Here is a 27,563-nt window from a genome sequence, read left to right on the forward strand (position 1 = left end):
ACACACTCCCCGCAGCTGTTTTAATAAAGTCTATAACGACCCTGGTATAGTCAATTCAGGTCCTCAGGTGAGTTCTTGAACACGGCCCAGTCCACTGACTGAAGGCAATCCTATAACCATTCCTCAGCATCCCACAACCACCTCTTAGTTGTCTTGATGTCTGGAGCCTTGGTCTTCAGGCTGTGTCTGTATGGAGGTAGTAGGAGTACAGCCAAATGATCCGACTTGCCAAAATGTGGCCTCGGGAAAGAACGACAGGAATTCCTTATCATAGTGTATCCAAGTGAGGCCTTACCAGTGCCTTAAAAAGCCCCAACATTACATCCTTGCTTTTATATCCCAGTCCTCTCGAAATGAATGAATATTTAGGAATACAGATTAAAATTGAATTATTCCCTTTCTATCCTGTGTGATCAACCACTTTTTTTTTTAGCTTAAATGAAACACTGGCAAAGCAACTTTTATATCAAGTCGTACAAGCGAGATATTCATAAATTAGATGTGTAAAACAAACACAAAGCAATATCACCATTTGTCATGGAGGTTATGTCTTCCCAAATTTAGTGTATTGGATTAAAAGAAAACTTAATGGAAAAAAAAACCCAGAGTCAGGAGGAAGGAGATACTCAAAGGGGTACAAACCAGAGTAGCATCTGCACTCTCCGTCTCAGTCAGATGGAAAAGTGCCATAAGAGCCTCTGAATTCAACGAGTGCCTTGGTTCCTTTTTGATATCCGAATTGCCCATAAGGGAATCGATCGCTGTATTATCCGGACAGAGCTCTTGAGGACATCCCATAGAATCAGAGGAAACCTAAAGCAGATGGAATTTAATTAATATTGTGCTTTGATAGAAGTAAACTCATCTCACACATGCCATACTGCAACTGGTCATGGTTGACTCGTGGAGAAACTTCAATGGCATGAATCTCCAAAACCAAAAATAATTCAAGGATTTACCTATTGCATAAGTACATTAGCAACAAGATTCAATCAATCAACCCAAGGTATTGGGAATTTGGTTTACTGAGCATGAAACATCATTTTGGATCGGAGGTTTGAAATTATGAATAATTTTCTTTTGCCCATTCTGAACATTGCCGGTTTAGCTTGTTTTGACCAATAATAATTTTTCAGTTTGGTTTGAACAATGAGAAAGAAATGTTGAAAATCTCTCCATGCAATGCTTTATCTTGAAGAATTTATTTTTTTTTAAAAAAAAAGTCAATAGCTGAAGCAAAAAAAGAGCATCTTTGTTTCCTTCCATTAGTATTTTTAGATTACGTGATAATTCAAACCGATATTCTGAGCCCTCTAGTTTTTTTTAAAATACTATACACATTTGAACTGTGAAACTTGCTACAAATTTGAAACTGTAAAATAAACTAAGATCAAACTGCAGTGGTATATTTCTTGAATTAATCCATGCTGAAGACAAAGCCAAAAGTCTATATAATTGAGAGCTGGATATGAAAGTGCCATAATCACATGCATCTCTAGAAACTTTAGATAAACAATGAGAGCATAGTAGACAGACCTCTCCAACTGGGGGGGGGGGGGGATTATTAAAACAAGATTTTCAATGCTGAAAAGATGCTTGGTGAATGATTGGACTTATTATAAAATTCTCCAATCAGAGAGTAACAGAAATGTAAAATCTGTTAAAATTAACAAACAGCTCAAATACACAATGGCAAGATAGCCAGGCCCAAGTTTAAGACTGTCATCTCTGTCATCTTGGACAGACACACACACACAATACATGCCATGAAAATGAGCCTTTTTTTTGCAGAGTACGGTACAATTAGAAAATGAGGCAAACATAAGAAATTACACGTTCGGAACAAAATTAAAAATCACTAGTGCAAGACTGAGAAAAAAATTGCTCCAAATATTTTCAGGCTGGTTCAAGATCGTGATGGCAGAGAAGTTGTTGATGAACCTTGAGGTGAGAGTCCTGGGGTTCCTGTGCCTCCTGTCTGAAGGTAGCATTGAGAGAGCACAGCCCAGATGATGGAGGCCCCTTCCTGAGAAGCCACCTCCTGTAACTGCCCCCAATGGTGGGGGAGAGCTGTACAGGCAGCACCCATCATTAAGGACCCCCATCACATGCCGTCTTCTTATTGTCACCATCAAGGAGGTGGTACAGGAGCCCGAAATTACACAAACACACGAACACACACACACAAATATTTCAGGAACAACATCTTCCCCCTCCACCATCAGATTTAAGAAGGTGTATGGTGTGTTGGCATTCAGCAACCGTTGAGTTCAAGAGCCATGAGGTAATGTTACAGCTATACAAGACCTTGGTCAGACCCCACTTGGAGTATTGTGTTCAGTTCTGGTCACCTACCTCACTACAGAAAGGATGTAGATGCTATAGAGAGTGCAGAGGAGATTTACAAGGATATTGACTGGATTGGAGGGCATACCTCATGAGAATAGGGTTGAATGAACTTGGCCTTTTCTCCTTGTAGCGACAGAGGATGAAAGGTGACCTGATTGACATGTATAAGATGATGAGAGGCATTGATCATGTGGATAGTCAGAGGTTTTTCCTCAGAGCTGAAATGGCTAACACGAAGGGGCATAGTTTTAAGGTACTTGGAAATAGGTACCGAGGGGATGTCAGGGGTAAGTTTTTCCACAGAGAGTGGTGGGTGCATGGAATGCACTGCTAGCAACGGTGGTGGAAACAGATACAGTAGGGTCTTTTAAGAGCCTCTTAGATAGGTACATGGAGTTTAGCAAAATAGAGGGCTATGCACTAGGGAAATTCTAGGCAGTTTCTACAGTAGGTTACATGGTCAGCATAACATTGTGGGCCGAAGGGTCTGGAGTGTCTTTTATGTTTTTATGTTCTAAATGGAGAATGAACTCATGAACACTACCTCACTATTCCCCCCCCCCCCCCCCGCTTTTTGGCACTCTTTTTGCACTACATGCATATTTTATACACACACACACACACACACACACACACAGTAATTTATAGTTTATGTACTGTACTGCTGCCACAAAACAAATTCATGTCACAGGCCAGTGATACTAAACTTGATACTGAGAGCTAATTTACAAATTCGTAGTCCAAAGCTGAGGTTAAAGCCTTTGGAGAATCCCAAACTCTGTCAGCTAAACAGATCTATGCTGATGAATATTTCAAGGCTTCTAATATACACGTTTCATGCTCAGAAATTTAATGTTTTTTTGAAAAGGCATCAAAAATTAATTAGCTAAATGCCACATGCACATCCAACAACTTACCAAGAGGGAAATGCCCATCTAGGAGATTTGTTTCAAGTCTCGCAAATCAAAACCTGACCAGAAAACTCATTTGACATTTAAAACTGCTTTTGAGAGAAGAGCAGGACCTTTTGCCTACAGTAATGATTTCCTGCTTGTGGTTTGTAAGTACAAAGCTTCAATGATTCTCAAGTGTATCTAGGAATTCTACTGACAGACAGGGACTAGGAACAAATGGTGCAAACTGTTCACTGTGAAGTGTTTCAGAATACACCTCAAACGGAGATGGAAAAACAAATATTTTGTGGCAACTTATATAACATTTTTCATAAGCAGAGGTCCTGTTTGAATCAATGACTCCTACAAAGATCTGCAGTCTCATTTCAAAGACAAGCAGATATTCAATCTATGTTAAGTAAACTACTATCCAGGTCTGATCAATGCTCTGTGCTTCCCTTCCCTGCTAAAACTATTTAGAACAATGGAGAAAGGGAACAAACAGATCACCTATAAATTGCAAATGCCACATCAACTAAATCAATAGCAGCACCTATAATCACTTGGTTTGTTTAACTTTCCATTTCAGGTTCAATAAACTACTATTGAGTGGAACACTAGTTAAACAAATAAGGTGACTACTATTTGAGTAAACAGGAGATAAGAACACAGCATTGCAAAACTGATGCAAATTTACAGTTCAAAATTTTAGCATCATAAGCAAGTCCTATCCAAAAGCATGGGTTGATGCCAAGACATGGCTAAGCAACTGGCAAAGAACAATGAAGAATTGATCAGTTATTCATTTCTACTAACAGCCAGGTCACCGTTTAATCTTCTGTTGATAAATTCTACAATTCAGGAAATCAGAACTGTCACCAGTCATACTTTCCCTCCCTACCTCCTCCCACCATCTTTATCACATGACCCACCAAGGGCAGCAGTTTTAAAGTGGATTGAGAGCAGACTCGATGGGCCAAATGGCCTAATTCTGCTCCTATGTCTTATGGTCAAATATTAGGTAGAGGTTTCATTTCTGTCCAGATACAGACAAAAGAAATTTTGGTAAGGTTACTTGCGACACTTCAACAGCTGGTAACACATTTTTCTTCACTAAATTCAATTCATTCCAGGTCCAGGAACATCAGACTCCTGAACCAGTGGGAATAGCTTCACTTGCCCCATTACTGGACTGTTACCACAACCAATGGACTCACTTTCAAGGACTCCCCATCTCATGTTCTCGACATTTATTGCTTGTTTATTTCTATATTATTACCACTTGCTTTTCTTTTGTATGTGCAGTTCGTTGTCTTTTTGCACATTGGTGGTTCATCCACCCTGCTGGGTGTGGTCTTGATTTACTGAGTATGCCCAAAAGAAAACAAATGTCAGGGTTGTAAATGGTGACATGTGTACTTTGAACTTTGAAACGCTATACCATTAAAGCAAATATCAAAATTGCACTTTTCAGCACAATGGGCTAATTAGGCAAATTTTAACTCCATTCCATTTGATGGGACAAAGAAGATTTTCAAATGCTTTTACATTTCAGCTGAATACCAACAGTAAATTTATCTATTATTGGTCAAGGCTTAATACTCAATCCAAGACAGGATTAGTGTCGCAAACACGAGGAAATCTGCAGATGCTGGGAATTTAAGCAACGCACACAAAATGCTGGTGGAACGCAGCAGGCCAGACAGCATCTACAGGAAGCAGCATAGTCAATGTTTCGGGCCCAGACGTTGACTGTGCTCCTTCCTATGGATGCTGTCTGGCCTGCTGCATTCCACCAGCATTTTGTGTGTGTTGCCAGGATAAGTGTCGTCTTTTCTTTTCCTTCACTAAATATTTTGCAATCTCTCAGTTTACTGATAATATCCATTCTACATCTTGTCCATTTCTTGTGTTTTAGCAATAAGCATTTGCTCACTGAGCAAATATGGTCACTTTTCATAATCTCTAATTCTAATGCATTGTTTCCCAGGAGATCAAACATTGAAACAGCCAACCACCTTTGCCTACCCTAGGTTTAACCAGTCTAACCAATTCTTCGACCTTGGGTATCTACTGAAATTTGGTACACTCAAAGTTCAAGAACTCAAAACAAACAAGCTGTCAATAGTTGCCACTGAAAAGTTTCACGTTACAAACTTTGAGGAAAATGCATTAAAATACAAAACCAGCTATGACGTGAAGTCATGGCAGAACAAGATCATTTTGCCAATGTGACAGGCCATGTGCAATTTTATAAGTGATTTCTTTTTTTTTGTAATTTATTTTTTATTGAATTTCATCATCAAACAAACTCCTGGCCCTCTAGACTGCAGAATGCATTCAAAGAAAGCAAATCAAACCAGAATGTTGTGCAAATGGTTTTATTTCCAAAACAATGCAGGCAGTTTCACTGCACTCTTAAATACATATTGAAACATTTTTGTAAACTCAATACATATTGGACCATATGTATAATTTACTGAGCTGGCTGGTGGTGAGGTGGCATCAGCACTGGACTTTAAGGTGAGTGACACTGGGTTCGAATCCAGCCAGCTTCTTGCACACTTTCCATCCGTGCTGGGTTGAGCGTCGGATTCAGCTAGCAATTCTGCCTCGTAAATACAGATAACATGCTGGAGAAACAGCATGGTTGCCACCCAATGCACCAGAAGGCACAGACGGTAACAACAAAAACTCACAAAATAAAACTTGGGAATAGACGCAGTAGAATGCCTCATACAGAGCCCTTCAAAGTAAATTTATTATCAAACTATATTTATGTCACCAAATACTAGCCCGAAATTCATTTTCTTGCATGCATTGACAGTACAATAGAATCAATGAAAACCCACACACAAAGACTGACAAATTGTGCAAATACAAAATAATCTGGTAATACTAAACAAACAAATAAATAAATAAATCTGGTAACACAAGTTGTAGAGGCTTGAAAGTGAGCCCAAAGATAGTGTTCAATGTTATAATGAGTGAAGGTGTCCACGCTGGTTCAAGAGCCAGATGGTTGAATTGTTCCTGAACCTGGTAGTCTGGGACCTAAGACTCCTATGCCTTCTTCCTGATGCAGTAGTGAGAAGACAGCATGGTCTGGATGCTGGGGATGGTCGATAATGGATGCTGCTTTCTTGTGGCAGTACCCTGTGTAGATGAGCTCAATAGCGGGGAGGGCTTTTCCTGTGATGAACTGGGCTGCATCCACTACCTTCTGTAGGGATTTCCACTCCTGGGCACTGATGCTTCCATACCAGTCTGTGATGCAGCCAGTCAGGACACTCCCCACTGCAGAAGTTTGACAGAGTTTTATATGACATGACAAATCAGTGCTATGCTTCTTTGAAATGGCATTTACTGGTCCCAGGATGGACACTCTGATATGAAAACGCCCAGAAATTTAAAATTACTGACCCTCTCCACCTCCGATCCCCTAACGAGTACCGGCTCGTGGATGCCCAATTTCTTCCTCCTGCAGTCAGTGATCAGTTCTTCGGTTTTGCTGAAATTTAGTGAGAAGTGGTTGCTACCACACGGAGGTATCGAGGCCTAGGACTTGGAGTTCATCGATCAGTTTTGCGGGCGATGATAGTGTGAAATGCTGAGCTGCAATCAATGACGAGCACCCTGACGCATGCAGCTTTACCGTCGAGATGCTCCAGAGCTGAGAGAAGAGCCAATGAAATGGCATCTGCTCTTGGCCTAACCTGGAGTGGATCCAAGTCACTCCTCAGGCAGGAGTTGATGTGCTTCACAATCAATCTCAAATCAAAGCCGTCTTTACGCAATTTGACATTTGGAGACACAGCATTATATCAAGAACTAGCGGGGTAACAGATTAACTGAGCCTTGGCACAGTATCCATGCACCTGCACAGCTTATATTTGATACACACAATGCTCCATGGTGTGGAGAATGCATTGTTCCCCATGGTCTGTCTGGAACAGTTTGTTCACTGTTTTGAACCCTGTGTAAGTGAGTATATTATTGACTTTGTGGAGGCCACAGCACAAGATGCAACAGTTTTGTATTTGGCAGTGTGAACATCTCAAATTTCTCCTCAGGCAGAGAGGAAGCATTTCTTCCCATTTCCTTCATGTTATAGAAAATTTCAGAGCATGCATAAAGAATTCCCTATGAAGAAAAGGATTTTTTTTAAAAAACAATAATATTTTTCTATTAATTGAATTTTAATTTTGCATGCAAAATCATTCTAGTATAATTACCTGCTTTGATGACAAACTATTGCCATGAAATTGCAAGATTTACATATCCTTTCTAATTAAATGCATATCATAAAGGATTTATAAATATTAAAGAATTAGCACATAAAGAACTCACTTATATTCAGTTCAGTCAGAATAGATGCTGGCTCTTACACATAGTGAGTTATCTCTTGCCAAAGGGCCACATACGTCTCCATTCCAGAGACTCATTCCTCCGAGATGCAGCACAGAGCGTCATAGGAAGTCATTCCCGCCTGTGGCCATCAAACTTTACAACTCCTCCCTTGGAGGGTCAGACACCCTGAGCCAATAGGCTGGTCCTGGACTCAGTTCATAATTTCCTGGTATAATTTACATATTACTATTTAACTATTTATTACTATTTTTCTATTACTATTCTATTACTACTTATTATTTCCATGACTATTACTATTTACTAATAGTAGTATTACTATTACTATTTCTATTACTATTATTTATGTTGCAACTGTAACGAAAACCAATTTCCCCCGGGATCAATAAAGTATGACTATGACTATAAACTACAGTGATAAGAAAGATTTCCCAGTCCTCTGCACATTGACAAAATTAGTTTCACAACAGCTACAATGTTTTTGATAGCCTTCTTTTGTAAGCACTAGTTTTGATGCCGGGAAAAGGCACCTTTTAGTTAAGACCCTTACTTAATACAATTCAACAAAAAAAATTAAGTCTTCTGTTGTATTCAATGGACAGCCCTCCCTTTCTCCAGGACTTTGTGATTATGCCAAACTTAATTAGTCATTTGATGCATTGCAATTTGCTTTCATGTAATTACATGGAACAAACTAAAATTGTACTGATTTGAATTATTCTGTATGACATTAACTTAAAACAAATGAAAGCACTTTTTAAGATACAAACTCCTGAAAATAAATCACTCTTTCAATGCATGACTATTTGACTAATTGGATTATGTGGAGTTGTATGTAATGAATTACCAAAAATTTTACAGAAGCCAAATGCGGTCACTGTTCATTTTCAAACAGATTGCAAAACTGCTTTAAATGTTGAGATACGGGAGAAAATAAAAAAAACAGTCTAAGAGTTGAGAGTGCACAAGGATTTACAAGAGAATGCAAGCCAAAGGACAAGGTAACAAGAGCAAAAAATTTTCAGCAAGGCTCAATCTTGTACACATGTCCCTGGAGCTCCAAATGCTTTTGTGCCTCTCCCTAGGCCTGGAAGCAGTGCCTCCTCGGCCCTCTAATAAGTAGGGATAGTAAAAACCACCTCTCTGATCGCCACAGCTGAGGTTCACTCTCCATGGCAACACTGCACTTAACAATAAAATTCACAACCAGTCTTGTATTGGGCATGTGGTTTGTTAAAAAATACATGCTATCAAGTTTCTACTTCTGTATGAGGAATCTTTTATTATGGTGGAAACAAAAGTTACTTGATTTACTGCTGTACAAAACTATTAACATTATAAAGATCAATTGTACCATTTCGTCAACTTGAGACGATTCAAGATGATCAGGCTTTTCCCCTCTTAAAAGTTGAAGCCGTTTCCATAGTTGCTCCACTAATTGCTCTCTATTTTCAATTTCTGTAAACTGAAACACCCTTTTGTTTTTGACACCAACAATTATTGGATTGGGGAGAAGACTAGTGTCCTCCATTTTCTCCACAGTAACCACCTGTCAATGAAAAACAAACGTGTTAGAGCAGATGTTAACTGCTAACGTTACTGCATATTGCAAGATTAGTTAGCTTCGAAAGGAATGATGTGAACGGATAGTCAAGAAAGCAGTGCAAGAGAAATCATCTGAATGTATTCCCACCTTCCTCCACATTAAACGTTCTTTGCACTCTCTTGCTTACCAGCAAATTAGAATGCTGGAAGAGGAGGCAAGGGAACAAATAAACTTCACCGTGACTTTGTAACGTGGCTTTATTTTTAAAAGAAAATGCTCATTAATGTAATCTTCAAGTGGAGCAAAGCACCTAGACATTTAGATAAAGCTCAAATGTTTTTTGACAAACTTGCTTCTGGTACCAGAGTGCATCAAGCTTTGAAAAAAGTACCTAGGCTACAAATGAAAGCAAAGGTACATGTAACAATAATAAACTTTGCTTTCCATGCCATCCAAACAGACAAAACTATTCACATCGGCATCAAGGTAGCACAAAGAAAAAGCAGTAACAGAAAGTAGAATATATTGCAGTTACAGAGAAAAAGCACACTGAGGGCAAGAACCTTCATTAGGACTCAATACATCTGCATTCCCCTCCTTCCTGAAGTCATTGACCACCTCTCTTGTTTTGCTGACATTGGCAGAAAGGTTGCTTTCATGACACTATACTACTAGGTGCTACATGTAAACAGGCCCTTTTAATATGATGGGAATTTGACGGCTCTGGGCCTGTTTTCACTGGAATTAGAAGAATGAGGGTTGACCTCACTGAAACCCAAGAATGGTGAAAGGCTTGATAGAGTGGGTGTCGAGAAAACGTTTCCAATGGTGGGGGAGTCCAGGACCAGAGGACACAGCCTTAGAATAAAGGGGTGTCCTTTTAGAATGGAAATGAAGAGGAATTTCTTTATCCAGAGAGTGGTGAATCTGTGGAATTCTTTGCCATAGGCAGCTGTGGAGGCGAAGACTTTATGTTTATTTAAGGCAATTGTCGATAGACTCTTGATTGGTCAGGGCATGAAGGGATTTGGGGAGCAGGCAGGGGATTGAGGCTGAGGGGGAAAGTGGATCAGCCACGATGAAATGGCAGAGAAGACTCGATGGGCCAAGTGACCTAATGCTGCTCCGATATCTTACTGTGTTATAAATATTTCAGCTTATAGCACAAAGAAGGATTTATGTCTCAAAGAACAAAGTTATAATGAGGGATCATATTGATTTGCATTCAGAAATTAAAATAACTGTTGATATTTAATTAAACAACACATCTCTAACAGACCTACCAAAAACGTTCACCAAATTATATAATCTGAGACCTCCACACCCCAACCACCATTACTTTATTGTTTCCTGTCAGTCCCCTTATGTACAAGGTACTCCTGCACCTAGCGTCACTTTATGGATATACAATCTACAAACATTGTATGTATACAAGCTGCCTAATATATTTATTTTTATTGTATATTTTAATTATTGTTCTTCATCTTTAGTGGGGTTTTTTTGCTGCATCAGATCACCAGTAACAATTATTTTGTTCTCCTTTTGCAGCTGTGCACTGGAAATGACAGTAAGCGATCTTAAAGGTTGACCAAGGCACTTAGGTCTTCAGTGCTTGGACAGGGGTACCATACCTCTTGAAGTGGAATGATTACATTGCAGCTGCCTTCCTCCTTGCTGGCAAAGCAGATGTAATTTTCAGAAGTATACAGCTTCCCAGCAGTATGGCACTGATTATAAGGTGTCCACAGGAAACAGTCCACTATCTTGTCCAACTTTTCCACCCGTGGAAGCCTGAAACAAGCCCGGAAATACTCATTCTGGATCCTACCTTCAAGATCCCTAGGGCAATGGAAACGCAAAACAGTTACACGTCAGTTTAAATGTCCAAAAACAGGAAGTGCTGGAAACACTCAGCATGTCAGAGAGCAAGCAAGTAAAACAAAGTAGTTAATTTTATCAGTTTAAAGTAGCTTCATCTAAATTGAGAAGTTTTAAGTTGCAGATGGATATTTTTGATGCATTAATGATTTAGATCTCCAAATTTAGATTGTGATCTACAACTACTTCAATTCTAAATAGCCAATACCTTCATCATTAGAGCCAATGTTACATTAGCAGGCCATTTAACAGCAAGGTATATCACATCTGTGGACAAACTGACATACATGACCTTAACCAGGAGAGGGCGCAGCACTGCTATCAAGAGCAAAACTCTTGGTTTAAAATTGCTTATTATCCCAGAAACACTTCAGCTCTGCCCATCTGAACAACCAACAGAATAATGGGGAGCAGTAGCAGGTCAAGAAAACTTGGCCTTCAGCAATCTGCAAAAAGTAGCTTTAAAACGACGACTATTTTAGCCCTTATGAATATGGTTTATATACATCTGTCTATATTTAAGAGGGACACCCTTCAGACATCAGAAGAATGGACTGGCAGATTCAAATTTTTTGCAGAACTGCTTAAGCACCTTTGAAAAATTCAGAATGTTTTTAAACTAATGGTAAGTGCTTTTATCACAATATGGACTACATCAATACCAGCAATTGCCACGGTAGTATCAATACTCTTTAACAATGCTTGTGTACGGAATAATTTATAGCTGGATACAAGAAACAGCCCAAACTTTCAGACCAAGCAGCCCAGCGGGGAATTGTGTGGTCCAATGATGTGACTCTCCAACAGGTATGTAGCCCCTCCTGTTTTCACTCTGTAGTGAGCTCATCGCATAATAAGACCATAAGATATAGGAGCAGAATTAGGCCATTTGGCCCATCAAATCTGCTCTGCAATTTCATCATGGCTGATCCATTTCCCTGTCACCCCCAATCCCCTGCATTCTCCCCGTATCCCTTCATCCCTCAACCAATCAAGAATCTATCAACCTCTGTCTTAAATATACATAATGATTCAGCCTCCAGAGCTGCCTGTGGCAAAGAATTCCACAGATTCACCACTCTTTGGCTAAAGAAATTCCCCCTCATCTCCATTCTAAAAGGATGCCCCTCTATTCTGTGGTTGTATCCTCTGGTCTTAAACTCTCCCACCACAGAAAACATCCTCTCCACATCCACTTTCAACATTTGATAGGTTTCATTGAGATCCCTCTCACCCTCATTCTTCTGAATTCCCATGAGTAGAGGCCCAGAGCCATCAAACACTCCTCATTGATAAGTCTTTCAATCCCAGAATCATCTTTGCAAACTTCCTTGAATCGTTTGTGAATGTTGGCACACCCTTTTTTAGATAAGGAACCCAAAATTGGTCATAAAACTCCATGAGGCCTTACCAGTGTCTTATAAATATAAAACCTCAAAATTGCATCCTTGTTTTTATGTTATACAGGTTCACAATCCCTTATCCGAAATTCTGAAATCCAAAAAGCTCCGAAAACCGAAGTTTTTTTTCGCCAACAGCTGACATCACTCAGGTGTGACGTGGCAGCACTAGCAGAGGCCGCCAGACGTCAGTTGTGGCTCAGCGCTCGTACTGGTTACACGTGCATTTGCTGTTCGCTGATATTTTGTGTTCACTGTTGACTTTGTGTTTAATTTCACTGTGAAAATGTCAAAAAGAGCTGCAGATACCCCTATGGGTAACAATGAGAAAAAGAGAAGGAAGCATCTATCATTATCAGTAACACAGAAAGTGGAGTTATTGCAGAAGCTTGATCGTGGTGTGTCTGTGCGGCGTCTTACTGAAGAAAATAGTGTCGGAACTACCACTGTATATGATTTAAAGAAACAGAAAGACAAGTTACTGAAGTTTTATACTGACAGTAACGTTCTACATTTATTCCAATAAGTCATTTACCATGTGTTTGATTCGGTTCGTTTGAAGCTGTATACTTTTATGTTTTATTGAAATTTTTTTTCTTGTCATTATTCCCTAAACAATACAGTATAACAACTATTTACATAGCATTTACATTGTATTAGGTATAAGTAATCTAGAGATGATTTAAAGTATACGGGAGGATGTGCATAGGTTTGGTGCACCACTGGGTCCTAAAGTCCACCACACTGAGACAGGTTAAATAAGGGACTTGAGCATACGTGTTTTTTGGTATCTGCCGGGGGGGGGGGGGTCCCAGTACCAATAAGGAGGGATTCTGAAATGTGAAAAATTCTGAATTCCGAAATGCAACTGGCCCCAAGGATTTCGGATAAGGGATTATGGACCTGTAGTCCTTTTGAAATTAATGCTAACATTGCATTTGCCTTCCTCACCACCAACTCAACCTGCACATAACCTTTAGGGAATCCTGCACAAGGACTCCAATTCCCTTTGCACCTCAGATTTTTGAGTTTTCTCTCTATTTATAAGTCCAACTGGGCATACTGAAGACTGTGGTAGAACAAAGGACCCTACGGAAAATCCTGGCAATTCTGGACAATGTTTCTCACCCTCTGTATGCCACCTTGGCTGAACAGAGGAGCACTTTTAGTAATAGACTGAGACAACTGTGCTGCTCCAAAGAGTGTTATATGAGGTCATTCTTACCCTCGGCCATTAGGCTCCAATACAAGTCAAACCTATAGACCACGGGTCCCCAACCTTTTTTGCATCGCGGACCAGTTTAATATTGACAATATTCTTGCGGACCAGCCAACCGGGGGTGGGGGGGTTAATCACGACCAGAATATAGGTGATAAGTCAACTATAAGTCACTTATAAGTGGCCAATACACTCAATTTTGTTTCTAAAGGGGTTTATCTAACGACACACAGCGCATATTTTCCTCGCATGAACATAGTGATAAGTCAATTATAAGTCATAAGGGGGTTCCTTATGTCCAGTCTATTCCGCAATTTAGTTTTCGTTGCATTCATTGCAGAAAACTCCGCTTTACAGAGATATGACGTTGGAAATGGAAGCAAAGTTTTCAGTGCTTTCGTGGCTATCTCAGGATATTCAGCCTTGACTTTGATCCAGAATGCCGGCAGAGATGTTATGTCAAATATACCTTTCAGCCCGCCATCATTTGCAAGCTCAAGGAGTTGATCTTCTTCCCGCGCTGACATGGATGATTCACTGGGGACATTCACAAATGGGTTACGGACCCATTCCTTTGCACGTCTTGGGTCATTTGCGGTTGGGAAGTAACGCTTGAATTCTGTCGACAGCGAAGATAAGTGATCGCGCACCAGCTGTGAGAAGGACAGTGCAGCCTCAGTCTCTCCCAAAATCCCAGCTAATGCCGGGAACATGTCAAATATGCCCCTGTCCACTCGCCGTCCCCACGTTCCAGTTTGGCTGTGAAAGCAGACACTTTATCTGCCAACTTGAAGACAGTTGTCATTCTCCCCTGAAGTGACAAATTGAGTTCATTGAGCAGGTTGAAGATGTCACACAGATACAGGTTTCCCCCACCATCCGAAGGTAGAGCATTCCTATGAAACGGTTTGTAAGCCGGAATGTCGTAAAGCGAAGAAGCAATTACGATTTATTTATATGGGAAAATTTTGTGAGCGTTCGCAGACCCAAAAATAACCTACCAAATCATGCCAAATAACACATAAAACCTAAAATACCAGTAACATATAGTAAAAGCAGGAATGATATGATAAATACACAGCCTATATAAAGTAGAAATACTTTTCCACAATCATTGCCTGAACTGTTCTCCGTAGCGAAAATCTCACGCAAGCACTCTTGGCAAAAACACGGCGCAAGCTCTTTCGGCAGAAAATCTCACGCAATCGCCGTCGGCAAAAACACGGCGCAAGCGCTCTCCAGTAACCTTTAAGCTATGAAGCTGCCAAATCATACCAAATAACACGTAAAAATACACAGCCTATATAAAGTAGAAATAATTTATGTACAGTGTAGTATCACTTACGGGAATCGGGAAGACAGCGCTGAGCACACTGATGATGGTGTGTTAGGCTGAGTCGTCGCAGGTTGGGGTGGTGCAGTGACCCCCACCCTCCGGGCAGCAAACCGATACCGATCCACGAAGCATGCAGGGGTACAGCGGTAGCCGGGAGGCACACAGCACATCTTTAAGAAAAAAGCCGAAATAAACATGCTAATTAATTATGTGCCAGGTGGCACCTAATTAATTAACTTGTTTATTTCGGCTTTTTTCTTAAAGATGTGCTGTGTGCCTCCCGGCTACTGCTGCATTCTCCGCGAATCGGTATCTGTCTGCGGCCTGGGGGTTGGGGTGGTGGGACACTGGGGTGTCATCTCTTGTTCTCCTATGACTGCCTGCCTCGATGTCGAAGGTCGAGGTTCGTCGTCTGCTGTGGAAGGCTTGCTTGACTGCTTAGCCTCGCGCATTTTTCTATCATACCGTTCTTTGAAAGCACTCAAACCATCTTGCAAATATGCCCTAAACCAACGTACCCTTTCAAAATTAAAGTCATACTTTATCATTACTCATTTGGTTTCGATTGTTATCCTTTCCTCTTCCAACTGCACCATCTCTTCATCTATCATTTCTTGGTCATGGGATGCCAAAACCTCTTCAACGTCATCTTTGTCAACTTCCACAAGCCAAACTCACTTTGTCCTTACTTCATTCACCACTATCGAAATGCTTAATTACGTCTAGTTTTACGCTAAGTGTAACACCCTTACGAGCTCTTACAGACTTTTCCAATACCGTAGAACTCATCTTGCTAACGGATGCTCACAGGCACATTAAGTAATGCCAGCGAGAATGCAGTTCCGAATCCGGGAGAGAGCGGCTGCTCGGGGCGCGCGCTGCCTTTTTTCGCGCGCTGATTTTTTCGTAACAGTGAAACCACCTTCTGTTAGTGAAAACAGGGAACTAATGTAGGTCTTTCATAACAGTGAGGTTTCGTAAAGCGAACGTTCAAAAAGCAGGGGATACCTGTAAGCGAGTTTTGCTATCTACTCCTCATCACTGTAGTGTGCTGCCAGTGGTGACTTTTTTCCTGAAAGAAATCTCTGTAGCTGCTTTCTTAACTCAAAAACCCTGGCCAGGGCTCTCCCCTTTGATAGCCGCCTGACTTCGGTGTGTAAGAGAAGGCATTTGTGATCTGCATCCATTTCCTCACAAAACTGCTCAAACAGACGTGGATTAAAGGCTTTTGCTTTGATGTGATTGATTACTTCAACAATGTCACTCAATACACTGTTAAGATCAGGTGACATTTTTCAGCTAGCCAGCATTTCCCTGTGTGTGACACAGTGTGTAGACTGGCATTCAGGAGCAACCTGTTTGACTCGGGTAGTGAAACCAGATTCGTTAAGCTGTTCCAACAGCTGTGCCTCGATGTCCTCCACTATGTCATCAATTCTTCTTGAAACTGTGGTAGCTGAAAGAGAAACCTGTGCGATCTTGTTAGCTGCAGCTTCTCCCAACAGTCCTTGGCAGCAGGCAGAATCAATTCTTCACCAACAGTGAAAGGCTTCTTAGCCTTAGCAATACGGCTAGCTACTAAGTACGATGCTCTCAGAGCAGCAGCATTTGTGGAGGTGGTGGCTCTCAGCACTTGCTTCTGTCCTGCTTGCTCACGTTTTTTCCTCTCAAAAAACTCAGCGGGTTTGTCTTTAGAGCAGGGTGCTTGGAATCAAGGTGCCAAAGCAGATTTGAGGGCTTCACTGCCTCATTAGACAGCTTGTCTCCACACATCACACACACAGGCTTGGAGCATGCGGGTCACCGGTCACAATAAAGCCATATTTTATGTACGACTCGTCATACTTTCTGTTGAAGGAAGCTTTCATTTTTTTTGCAGTCTCGGCCTCAGCTGTCTCTACGTTATCATCATCGTTAGGCCTTTTATGTCCCCTATCATCTCCTCCAAAGAAACTCTCAAGCGACGTTTGTTTTTTACTCATCGAGTAGTTGTAGGTTAATGACCGACTGATGTCCTCGCGTGCATTCAAGTTCAACAGTGCATGACAGGGAATGAGGAAAGGTGCAGCTGTCTCATATCATTTCCTCGTGGCCCGGTGGTGGTTGGGGACCACTGTTATAAACGGGGAAGTGATGACCCCCTCCTGTTAGACTGTTTGAGGCAACTTACTTTGTATTCTTTCTTTCTTCTCTTCTAATATTTGTATATTGTATATCTGTGCACTTATTATGTCACTGTGACCCTGTAATTCACTTTAGGATCAAAAAAGTATCTATCTAGTCTACGTATTTATTTCTTCTACCAAAGTGCATGGCCATATACTTCCCGACAACGCATTCTATCTGCCATTTCTTTGTCCATTCGCCTAATCCAGCCAAGTTCTTCTGTAGCCTCTCTGCTTCCTTAAAACTACCTGCCCCTCCACAATCTTCGTATCATCCGCAAACTTGGCCACAAAGCCTTCAATTCTGCCATCCAGGTCATTGACATACAGTGTAAAAAGCTGTCCCAGGACAGTCCCCTGTGGACCATCACTCATCACCAGCAGCCAATCAGAAAAGGCTCCCTTTATTCCCACCCTGTCTCCTGCCAATCAACCAATGACCTATCCATGCTAGCACCTTTCCTGTAATACTATGGGGTCTTAACTTGTTAGGCAGCCTCATGTGTGGCATGTTGTCGAAGGCCTTCTGAAAATCCCAGGACACAATCTGAAAGGAATTAGCCCACACTGAAGATGTGGTGTTATATGTGGGAGGTGGTACGGATGCATGCATGATGATCCTCACAGAGGAGGGAGGGGGAGGTGGGGGTGTGTGGTGAGAGGGTGTGTGGGTGTGTGGAGGGGGGAGTGGCAAGGGGGTCTGGTGGTGGCGAGAGGGGAGTTGAGACCTGATTGAGTTCTCTCTCTGCAACTGCAGGAAAAGAATCTGAGAACGGGTTGCATCGCTATGAAGAGTGAGATGCTCATCAGCGGTATCTTTTCGTTACCCTGTCCCATGAATCGCAACTCCATGTTCACTGAGAGCAGCAGTTAGTTGACAATCTTCATCTCTGTTCCAAGAGGGAAACAAAGTGCTCCCTGAAGGCAGCGGCGTTTCCTTCAGTGGTTCAGTTTGCTGCTGTGTGGTAGAGAGACAGAACCCTGAGTTAAATCAGTGCCAGTCTGCAAGCAGGCATCAGGACCCTGTGGTCCTCACCCGAGTCTCCACAGAAGCCAACAACTGAACCACGATGTGCTCTGTGATGGGATCGCTGCCAATACCCAGCAAAGAAGTGCTCATGACCTCTTGGGTCAAAGATCACAACCCACTGCCAGAGCCTGTAGATGCAGCTTGTCCCATAATCCCAGTCACTGCCATGGCTGGCTGGCACCTCATAAAACATCGCCCTGTATAAGGTCCTTGTCAAGCAGTACAAGTACACAGGTTCTCCCTGCGGTGAGCACAAGCATCGGATTCCCTCAGCTTGCTCCTAAAACGACATCCAGTGTGCTCTGTGCCGCATGTTCCTCTGACCGAATTTGCTCATCATCTGTGGTGTCGGATCCGCAGGCAAGCTGTGGGTCATCAGGTGCAATGAATCACAGTGTTGACGAGCATTACTCCCCTCACCAATGTCCCCTCTTGCTCCTTAACTGAGAAGTGGAATGGGCTGCCGGCAACGGTGGCGGAGGCGGATACGATAGGGTCTTTTAAGCGACTTTTGGAGAGGTACATTGAGCTTAGAAAAATAGAGGGCTATGGGTAACCCTAGTAATTTCTAAGGTAGAGACATGTTTGGCACAACTTTGAGGGCCGAAGGGCCTGTATTGTGCTGTAGGTTTTCTATGTTTCTAAGTGGAAAAGATGCGGCTTCTCTAAATAATCTCTGAAGGCAAAAGGAGGGCGATTGCACTTACAAGCTGTTCCGAAGTTCCTTTGTGTTGATGCAGCAGCATAGAGGCTAATGAAAGATTTGTCAAATCAATGCAAAGGACTATATAATCATTCCCAAATGTTTTGGGGCTTGGTGGTCCCACGAGGTCTCCTCACTGTGGATCAGGCACTGTAAATATAAAAGCTGCCTCCCAAAGGGATGGTCACCCTTTATTCCTTGCCATTGCCTATGTGGAGGACAAGAAACAGCTCTTCATTAACACCTGGGGAGGGAGGTAAGGAGATTAACAACTTAAGTGAAAGTTTAGATGCCATACAGAATACGCTGCATTTCTACTGCTCTAAAGCTCACTTTGAAGAACTACGTAATCCAGTCCATATGAAGGGTCTCGACTGAAAACAGCGGTCGCCATGGTAGCACAGCGCTATTACAGCTTGGAGCATTGGAGATTGGAGTTGTATTCCAGTGTCATCTATTAGGAGTCTGGATGCCCTCCCCGTAGAATGTGCAAGCTGTCCCTGGTGCCTTCAGTTTCCTCCCACAGTCCAAAGACGTACTGGGTCGGTTAAGTGGTCTTTGTGAGTTGTCCCGTGGTTGGTTTAGGGTTAAACTGGGGTTACCAGGCAAAGCAGCTCAAAGGGCCAGAGGGCCTACTTGACGCTGCATTTTTAAATAAAATAAATAAAGAACAAACATTGACTGCCCATTTCCTTCCATAAATGCTGCTTGACCCACCGAGTTCCTCCAGCTTATTGTGTGTTGTTCCAGGTTCAAGCATCTGCACTCATCTCATGAAATTTCTTGTTCCATTTCAGAGTGTTTCTTCACTGCTGGGAGACTACTGTAGCAACCTCTTGGTAAATGGCAATCCCAGTGGGTCTTCTGGTGCACGGGACTCTTATCTGATTCACTAACACGTCAATGTTCCATCCAGATAGACACTGAGGTCTCTTCCTCTCTCCTGTAGTGGTTCATGCTTAGCGGCTGTTTACTAACACCCTTCATTTGCATCCGAGCAATGTTTTCAGCTGCTTTACATTGCACAATATCCCACTGAAAAAAGCACAGGCTTTATAGTAGCTAATAAGCCACTCTTCCAAACTATCTACAATAACCTTTATCCAATCTCGCATTCATTTCAAGCAACCCAATTGGCTATCATTGGGAACGACTTATTTTGACCAAAACAAGCAGTAAATTACAAGTACAGTTAAACCTGTAGCATACACACATTCAAAGTCAAAGTAAGTTTATTGACAAAGTACATTGATGTCACCCTGTTCTACCCTGAGATCCATTTTCTTGCACAGGTTCAAGGGACTTGCAACAGATGACCTTTACTTTCCAAATGATCACTTTATGAGAGGAAACAAATTAATTGCAGGTCCTGCAGACTGGAGACACAGGACAAAAGTAACACACAAAGGAGCTGGAGCAACTCAGCAGGTCAGGCAGCGTCTGGGGTGGTAACTGAACAGTTCGCATTTTGGGCTGAGACTCTTCATCGGGGCATGTCTCATCGCCACTGTCTCCAAATATGAATGACCTATCCACTTAGACATGATCACCCACAATGATGGTCGTCAACCAGAGCTGGTGGGGAAGGACACCTTGCAGCAAGGAATTTAGTGCAGTAAATCACCAAGTAATTAATCCTCATTTTAATAATGCCTATGGTCTCCAAGGCCAAAGATCATATCTTACAGAAGCACAATTCATTGCAGAAGAGTGGCTAGCCCACAAGTGCAATTCTCACCTTGAGAAAGAGAAGCTTCTTCTTCCAATATTAAAAATAACTGGGGGGAAAAAACCTGGGAATATGCCTTGCAGAAGTCAACTTTGAAGATACATTAGTTATGATGCTGCAATGGATACTAGTTAAAGAGTTTCATATTCCATATACATTATTTTATTCACCCATTGCTTCCTGAAACAGGCAAGCATGCCTTGATGCTCCTAACACTTTTGCAAAGGCAATAAAAGTTGGACAATAAATGTCAGCCATGTCCGTGACCCATCACATTCATGACTTGCTTAACTCTCAGTCAAGGTGATCAGGTCCCACCAACAGCACTTACTCCCCAATAACCTGTTCACCCATCCCCATCCCCAGCTTCAGCTTTGCCAGGATCACTCTGCTCCAGATCTCATCACAGCTTCGGTCCAGATATTGAGCAAAAGCTGAATCCCAGAAAGGAAGTGAGAGTGATATTAAGGCAGCATTTGGCAGGATCAGGGAGCCTTGGTAAAACTGACGTCAATGCAGATCACAGGGAAAATGATTCACATATTGTGGTCACTAATAGCCAATTAGCCCAGTTCTAGGACCTCACTACAAGAGCTCCTCAGAGCCATGGCTTCAGCCTAACTATAAGACATAGGAGCAGAATAAGGCCATTTGGCCCATAGAGTCTGCTCCATCATTCAAACATGGTTGATCCTTTTCCCCCTCCTCAGCCCAACTCTCCAGCCTGCTCCCTGTAATCTTTGATACCATGTCCAATCAAGAACCTATCAATCTCTGCCTTAAATACACCCAACAACCTGGCCTCCATAGCTGCCTGTGGAAACAAATTTCACAAATTCACCACCCTCTGGCTAAAGAAATTTCTCCACATCTGTTTTAAATGGACGCCCCTCTATCCTGAGGCTGTGCCCTTCAGTCCTAGACACAGGCACCATGGGAAACATCCTTTCCACAGCTACTCTGTCTCGGTCTTTCAACGTTCGAAAGGTTTCAATGACACCCCCCCCCCCCACCCCACATCCTTCTAAATTCCAGCAAGTACAGACCCAGAGCTATCAAACATTCCTCATATGATAACCCTTCCATTCCCGGAATCATCCTTGTGAACCTCCTCTAAAACTTCTCCAATGCCAACACACCTTTCCTTAGATGAGGACTAACCATTTTCGAATACTTCATGAACATCTTTCCTTCCAACATACAGTCAGATGCTTGCCACTTTATTACAGGAAGTCCAATTCTATTTGCAACTGCTCAGTAGATAAAGCAGTCCCTGCAAGATGTGAACTACATTCAAGTATTGGCTGATTATGCGTCATACAACAATCATGCCATCGGTATTTAGTAATAACCATCCCCATTAAGAGCTGAACCACCTGTCTTGATATTCAGTGGCATTAACATTGCCAAGTCATCCCAACATCAGTAGCCTGGAGTTCACCATTGACCATCTACTCAAGGTTGGAGCACCCATATAAGTACTGTGGTTACAAGAACAAGTTGAAGTCTGGGAACCCCCTTCCCCACCAACCACCACTTTATAATTTCCTGTTGGAGTCACCTTATGTTCATGTAGATACGCTCCTGTACCTAGCATCACATTATGTACACAAGTTATCTTAATTTATATTTATGGTGTTTTATTTATTATTGTGTTCGTTATCTTATTGTGTTTTTTTTTGTGCTGCACCAGATCAGAAGTAACAGTCATTTTGATCTCCTTTACATTTATGTACCGGAAATGACTCACTCTGATACACTAAGTTCATTCCACCATCTACATGATCCAAGTCAGGTATGTTTTGAAGTATTCTTCACTGGCCCTGATAAACATAGCTGCATCAACCCTCACGAAGCAGGACAGCCCAGGACAAAGGAACCTCCTTAAACAGCACCCTGTTAATCACCTAAACGCTCACTTGTCATCACCGGCAGGTTGAACCTGCCGCTCCACGGGGTTTATTCGTCTCTGCGCTGAACTGAGGCTGTGGCCCGCAATTAATGGCCTCCTGAGTTGGATGCTAGCTTCGTGTCTGTGGACTCACTTTCGTGAACTTCAATTCTGAACGCTACTTGCTAACTTTTATTGTTTGCATGATTTGTTTTTTTTTGTTCTGCACACTTGGGTGTTTAACAGTCTTTTTTTTTTAAATTGTGTTTGTTTTGTGGCTGCCTGTCAAGGTTCTATATGGTATGCATACTTTGATAATAACCGTACTTATTACATACACATGTACCATCCAAAAATAAATCAGTACAGTAGGCTAATCCATGTTACGTTGATAAAGTCCCAAACTTGTAATCTACAGAACAACAGCAGCAGATGCATGGGAACGCAGACACCTTCAGGATCTCCTCGACATTGCTCACTATTCTGATTTGGAAATATATTGCTAGTTGTTCGTGGTCACCTAGCACCAATCCTGGAACTCCTAACTCAACAGCACAATGTGAAAAAAGGACTGCAGTGGTTCAAGAACAACTAGGAATGGGCAATAATGCTAATATCCTAGAAAATACACAAATCCACACATTAGGTTCATTTGGTGCTTCCAGGACTGTCTCACTGGCAAAAGAGGAAGCAAAAACTTTTACAATTATTCAATGAAATGAAAATTTATGCAAACATACATGTTATCTTAAATTAAGAAAAAATCAAGCAGGGGGCAATTGTTAAAAGTTGTCCATTTTACGTACTTCAAAAACAAAACAGAGATACATTTTCCAGTCAGTTAAAAATCAAGTCTCATCTTTTCTTGCCTTTTTGTAATTTGTGCAGGTTCTCGCAGCGATGGGTCCATTTCAAATGCCTCATTGTCCAGCAGCCTTCGAATAGTCACATCTGCCAGCTGTTCCATAAGCCTGAAAGTTTCATCTATGTTAAGGAACATGGAGAAGTCACGCTCTTTACTCTGAGTGGTCACTCGGATTATTTCTGTGATAAGAGTGTTTGAGGATCTTTCTAGCTTCTTCACATCAGCCCAGGGGATAACAAGTTTCACTGAAATAACAAAGCATAAAATTCAGGATTGCAGCTTTCAAACCACTTTTAAAAGACAAAACAGCAAACTTATTTCTTAGTATCTATCACAGTAGAAACTAAAAGCTCTGGTGCATTTGTGAGGTGTTACCCAGCAATATACAGTGGGCTTTCCTTATCCACGAGTTCCACATGCACGAATTCAACCAACCGCGAATTGAGAAAACCCGGAAGTGCTCTTCCAGCACTTGTTCAAGCATGTACAGACTTTTTTTTCCTTGTCATTATTCCCTAAACAATGCAGTATAACAACTATTTTATATAGCATTTACATTGTATTAGGTATTATAAATAATCTAGAGATGATTTAAAGTATATGGGAGGATGTGCGTAGATTATTGTGGATCGGGATCGGGGAAAAAAAAAACAGAAGTTCTCGTACTAAATAAGTCGGAACAGGTACATCTGGTGTTATTTAGCATCAGTCAAACGTTTGTCTTAGTATATAGTATATATTTTACCTTTCTATGCATATAAAACTTAAGAAATATATGTTTTAGCACTGGGCTCAGGAACGGAGGTTCCCGAGTTCGATCCAGTGACAGATCGCTCCCGAGCGTGCTCTCCATCCGTGCCGGGTTGATGTGAAGGATCAAAAACCCAAGACCCTAAAACCCAATAATTAAACCATTGCGTTGCTTAGTAATAATTGTAGCTTTCATTGGGGCAGAACCATTCTCACTTTATCCTTTAAAATTGTTCCGATCATTGACCGACTGTCGCCTAACGCTTTTCCAATGACCGATGGCATTTCATCTCTTTTCGATGGCTTTATTATTTCCACTTTATTTTAAATTGCGATCATGATTATTTTCGTGAACAGAAACACTGCGGATTCAGAGCTTCACCGCCGGGTCCTAATGCCCACTGCACTGAGACAGGTTAAATAAAATCTGGGGTTCTGCTGGGTCCCAAGGTCCACCGCATTGAGACAGGTCGAATGAGGGACTTGTGCATCTGCGCTTTTTTGGTTTCCGCAAGGGGTCCCGGAACCAATCCCTCGCGGATAAGGAGGGCCGACTGTACTTCATGAGGAAAGCTCAACTTCGGCCAGATAACGGAAAGAAAACATCTCCCCACAGGGACACACGCCAATCTTGTATTGCTTTGTAAATAGCCTTCAGTCCAGTCCACATTCCTAATCCTTGGTCCAGAGTTTATGAAAAATGGGACAGGTGTAGAAAGGATGAAGCTTACCGTGTATTCAACCATCTCCTTCAAGACTCTTCAGTTCAACCAAAATACTAACTAAAGTACACATCCAACCCAACTCCAAGTACCTTGGTTACCAGAACTTCCAAGTTAAAATTCCTATTCTAATTTAAATCTTTCCATTGCCTCTTTCCTTCCTGGCACTATAATTATTCCCATTGTTTGTTTGTTCCTTCAGAACTGAATGACTACCACCTAGTGGCACTGACCCCAATCATCATGAAGTCCTTTGAATGGCTGGCCAAAACCCTAATCCTCCCCAAGATGCATACCAACAGAACCACCACAGCATCTCTCATGCACCTGGCCCTGAGACACCTAGAAAATAAGGACACTTGCGCTAGAATGCTGTTTCTAGATTTCAGCATTCAACACCATTGTTCCACAGCCTTTGTGAACAAACTCCTATTCCTCATTCTAAATGCACCACAGTGCAACTGGGTGTTGGACTTCCTAGCCAATGGACCCCAGATAGTCAGGTTGTACAACCACTCTTCCCTCCCCATTGTTCTCCACACAGGTGCCCCACAGGGCACAGCGCTGTCTGCTGAGCCCACTGCTGTACGCTCTGCTCACACATGACTGACTGCGTGGCCAAACTCCAGATTAATCACATTGTCAAGTTGGCTGATGATACAACAGTGGCAGGGCTCACCACCAACAACGATGAGACAGCTGACAGAGAGGAGGTGGAAGAGCTCGAGGCCTGGTGCCAGGCAAATAACCTCTTCCTCAATGGCAACAAGTCAAAGAAGATCACTCACACCCCCTTTACATCGGCAGCACTGCAGAGGAAACAGCGAGCAGTTTCAAAGTCCTGGGAGTGCACATCTCACACAACCTCTCATGGTCCCAGAACACATCCTACACAATCATGAAAGCTCACCAACGCCTCTACTTTCTGAGGAGGCCGAAGAGGGTTGACTATCTATGCACATCTCTACTCATGTCATTTTACAGATGTGCAGTAGAGGGCATCCTAACAAGCTTCATCATTACACTGCAGCAGACAGGAAGACTCCACAATTGGTAGTCAAAACTGCCCAACACATCACCCACACTAACCTACGTGCCATCAAGGACATATATACAGAAAGGTGCCGGAAATGGGCCAGTAACCTCATTAATATTACTGTTTGTCCCATTCCCATCAGGGAGGAGGCTAAGTAACATCCACAACAGGACCACCAGACTCAAAAACAGTTACTTTCCCCAAGCAGTGAGGCTGATCAACACCTCCACCCACTAACTCACCCCTCCACACCCCTAATCCACTGTCATTTCCTATCAGTCACCCTAGGCACCCCTCCACACCCCTAATCCACTGTCATTTCCTATCAGTCACCCTAGGCACAGACACTCCTGAGCCTAGAGTCACTTTATGGACATACAGTCAATGTACAAGTTAACCTGCGTGTTTATATTTATTGCGCTTTTTATTGCAATGTACTTCATCTTACTGTGTCTTTCTGTGCTGCATTAGATTCGGAGTAACAATGATTTTGTTCTCCGTTACACTTGTGTATTGGAAATGACATTAAACACTCCAGCTTGATTATACTCTTTTACGCTTAAGGTCCCGCCAATAAATGTTTTGAGCCAGGATGTGAGTTTTGAAAAGGGAATGGTGATCATGCCATTACAGTACTAAGACCACTGAGGTATCATTACAGTACTGAGTAAGACCACTGAGATATGCTATTTTGCTGTGTTTTGTCGGTTAAGCCTTTTAAAAAAAAATCCCAGTGCATTTGTAAAGAACAATTTAATATATTAAATGGTAGCGAAACATGTCAGACATTCAAAAGAGTCAAAAAGCTTTTGACAGCTTTGACAGCTGACATAGCCAGGCCTGGCTGGATGGATGCGAGTGCGGGTGAAAAGAGGCAGTGGGGCTTTGATGTTCAAAAAGTCTTCCCAGGAGGAGATACGATCCTTCACAATATCCAACTGCAGCAGACAAAGCAAAGTTGCTGTGACCTGGCCAAAAAGAAGTCTTCAGACCCAAAAAAGTATTGGTTGGCCCAGCTCAGGAACATCTACATTGCTACATGCCGAATTCTACCATGGAAATGCAACCCATAATTTTGACCTTTGTAAACTTTATGAACTGAACCAACACAAGAATTGCAACCAATTAATTTTCATTAATTTGTCAAAGACTTGGTGAATGGAAATTAATGCATAAAAGAAGTGTCTTGTCAATATAACTTCATATTCCATCCAAAGTCTTGCAAAGGGGTCCAAGTCATCCAAACACTACAAGATAGTGTTGATTTCCTGCCAGAAGCCGAAAATACAAAATTTATAAAGGAGCTGGCTGGTTTAAATCTCAGTCAGCTCTCAAAGGGCAAACCAGGTGGATTAAAAAAACCTCTTCCCTTCAAGTGTGTCATTGCAGAAACAAAGGGCTACTTAACAAAAAGGCACAACCTAATGTGGAGTGGTTTTACAACACAGTTATTCAACAACACCCCCAAAACAGATACAACTACTCTGCCATATCAGAAAAAAATTCAAAAGAATGGAAATTGGAATGAGGCAGATGTTTACCTCCCACTTGCAAACCATAGATGATGATTTTTATAAAGATGAGTCACTCATGGATTATTATTCAACATTAATTTCCAAGCAGAAAATTGACTAATTTCTTTAGGAAGAAATTATTCACTGTACACAGATTTTCAAAATTATT

The 27,563-nt window shown here is 41.9% G+C and overlaps 1 protein-coding gene across 4 annotated transcripts in view; it reads right to left on the bottom strand.

Annotated features, from left to right (window-relative positions):
* The window catches only part of LOC134349526 (TBC1 domain family member 8), a 105,277-nt gene that overhangs the window by 30,404 nt on the left and 47,310 nt on the right, over window positions 1–27,563 (bottom strand). For all 4 annotated transcript variants that reach the window (XM_063053991.1, XM_063053992.1, XM_063053990.1 and 1 more), the window contains exons 5-8: window positions 23,377–23,617; window positions 10,788–10,995; window positions 8,965–9,159; window positions 643–813 (exon numbers count right to left, since the gene is read on the bottom strand). In XM_063053991.1, the coding sequence (XP_062910061.1) occupies window positions 643–813; window positions 8,965–9,159; window positions 10,788–10,995; window positions 23,377–23,617 (815 nt within the window). The remainder of the gene's footprint in view (window positions 1–642; window positions 814–8,964; window positions 9,160–10,787; window positions 10,996–23,376; window positions 23,618–27,563) is intronic.

This window comes from Mobula hypostoma, chromosome 7, assembly GCF_963921235.1.
Source record: "Mobula hypostoma chromosome 7, sMobHyp1.1, whole genome shotgun sequence".
In the NCBI taxonomy this organism is placed as follows: domain Eukaryota; kingdom Metazoa; phylum Chordata; class Chondrichthyes; order Myliobatiformes; family Myliobatidae; genus Mobula; species Mobula hypostoma.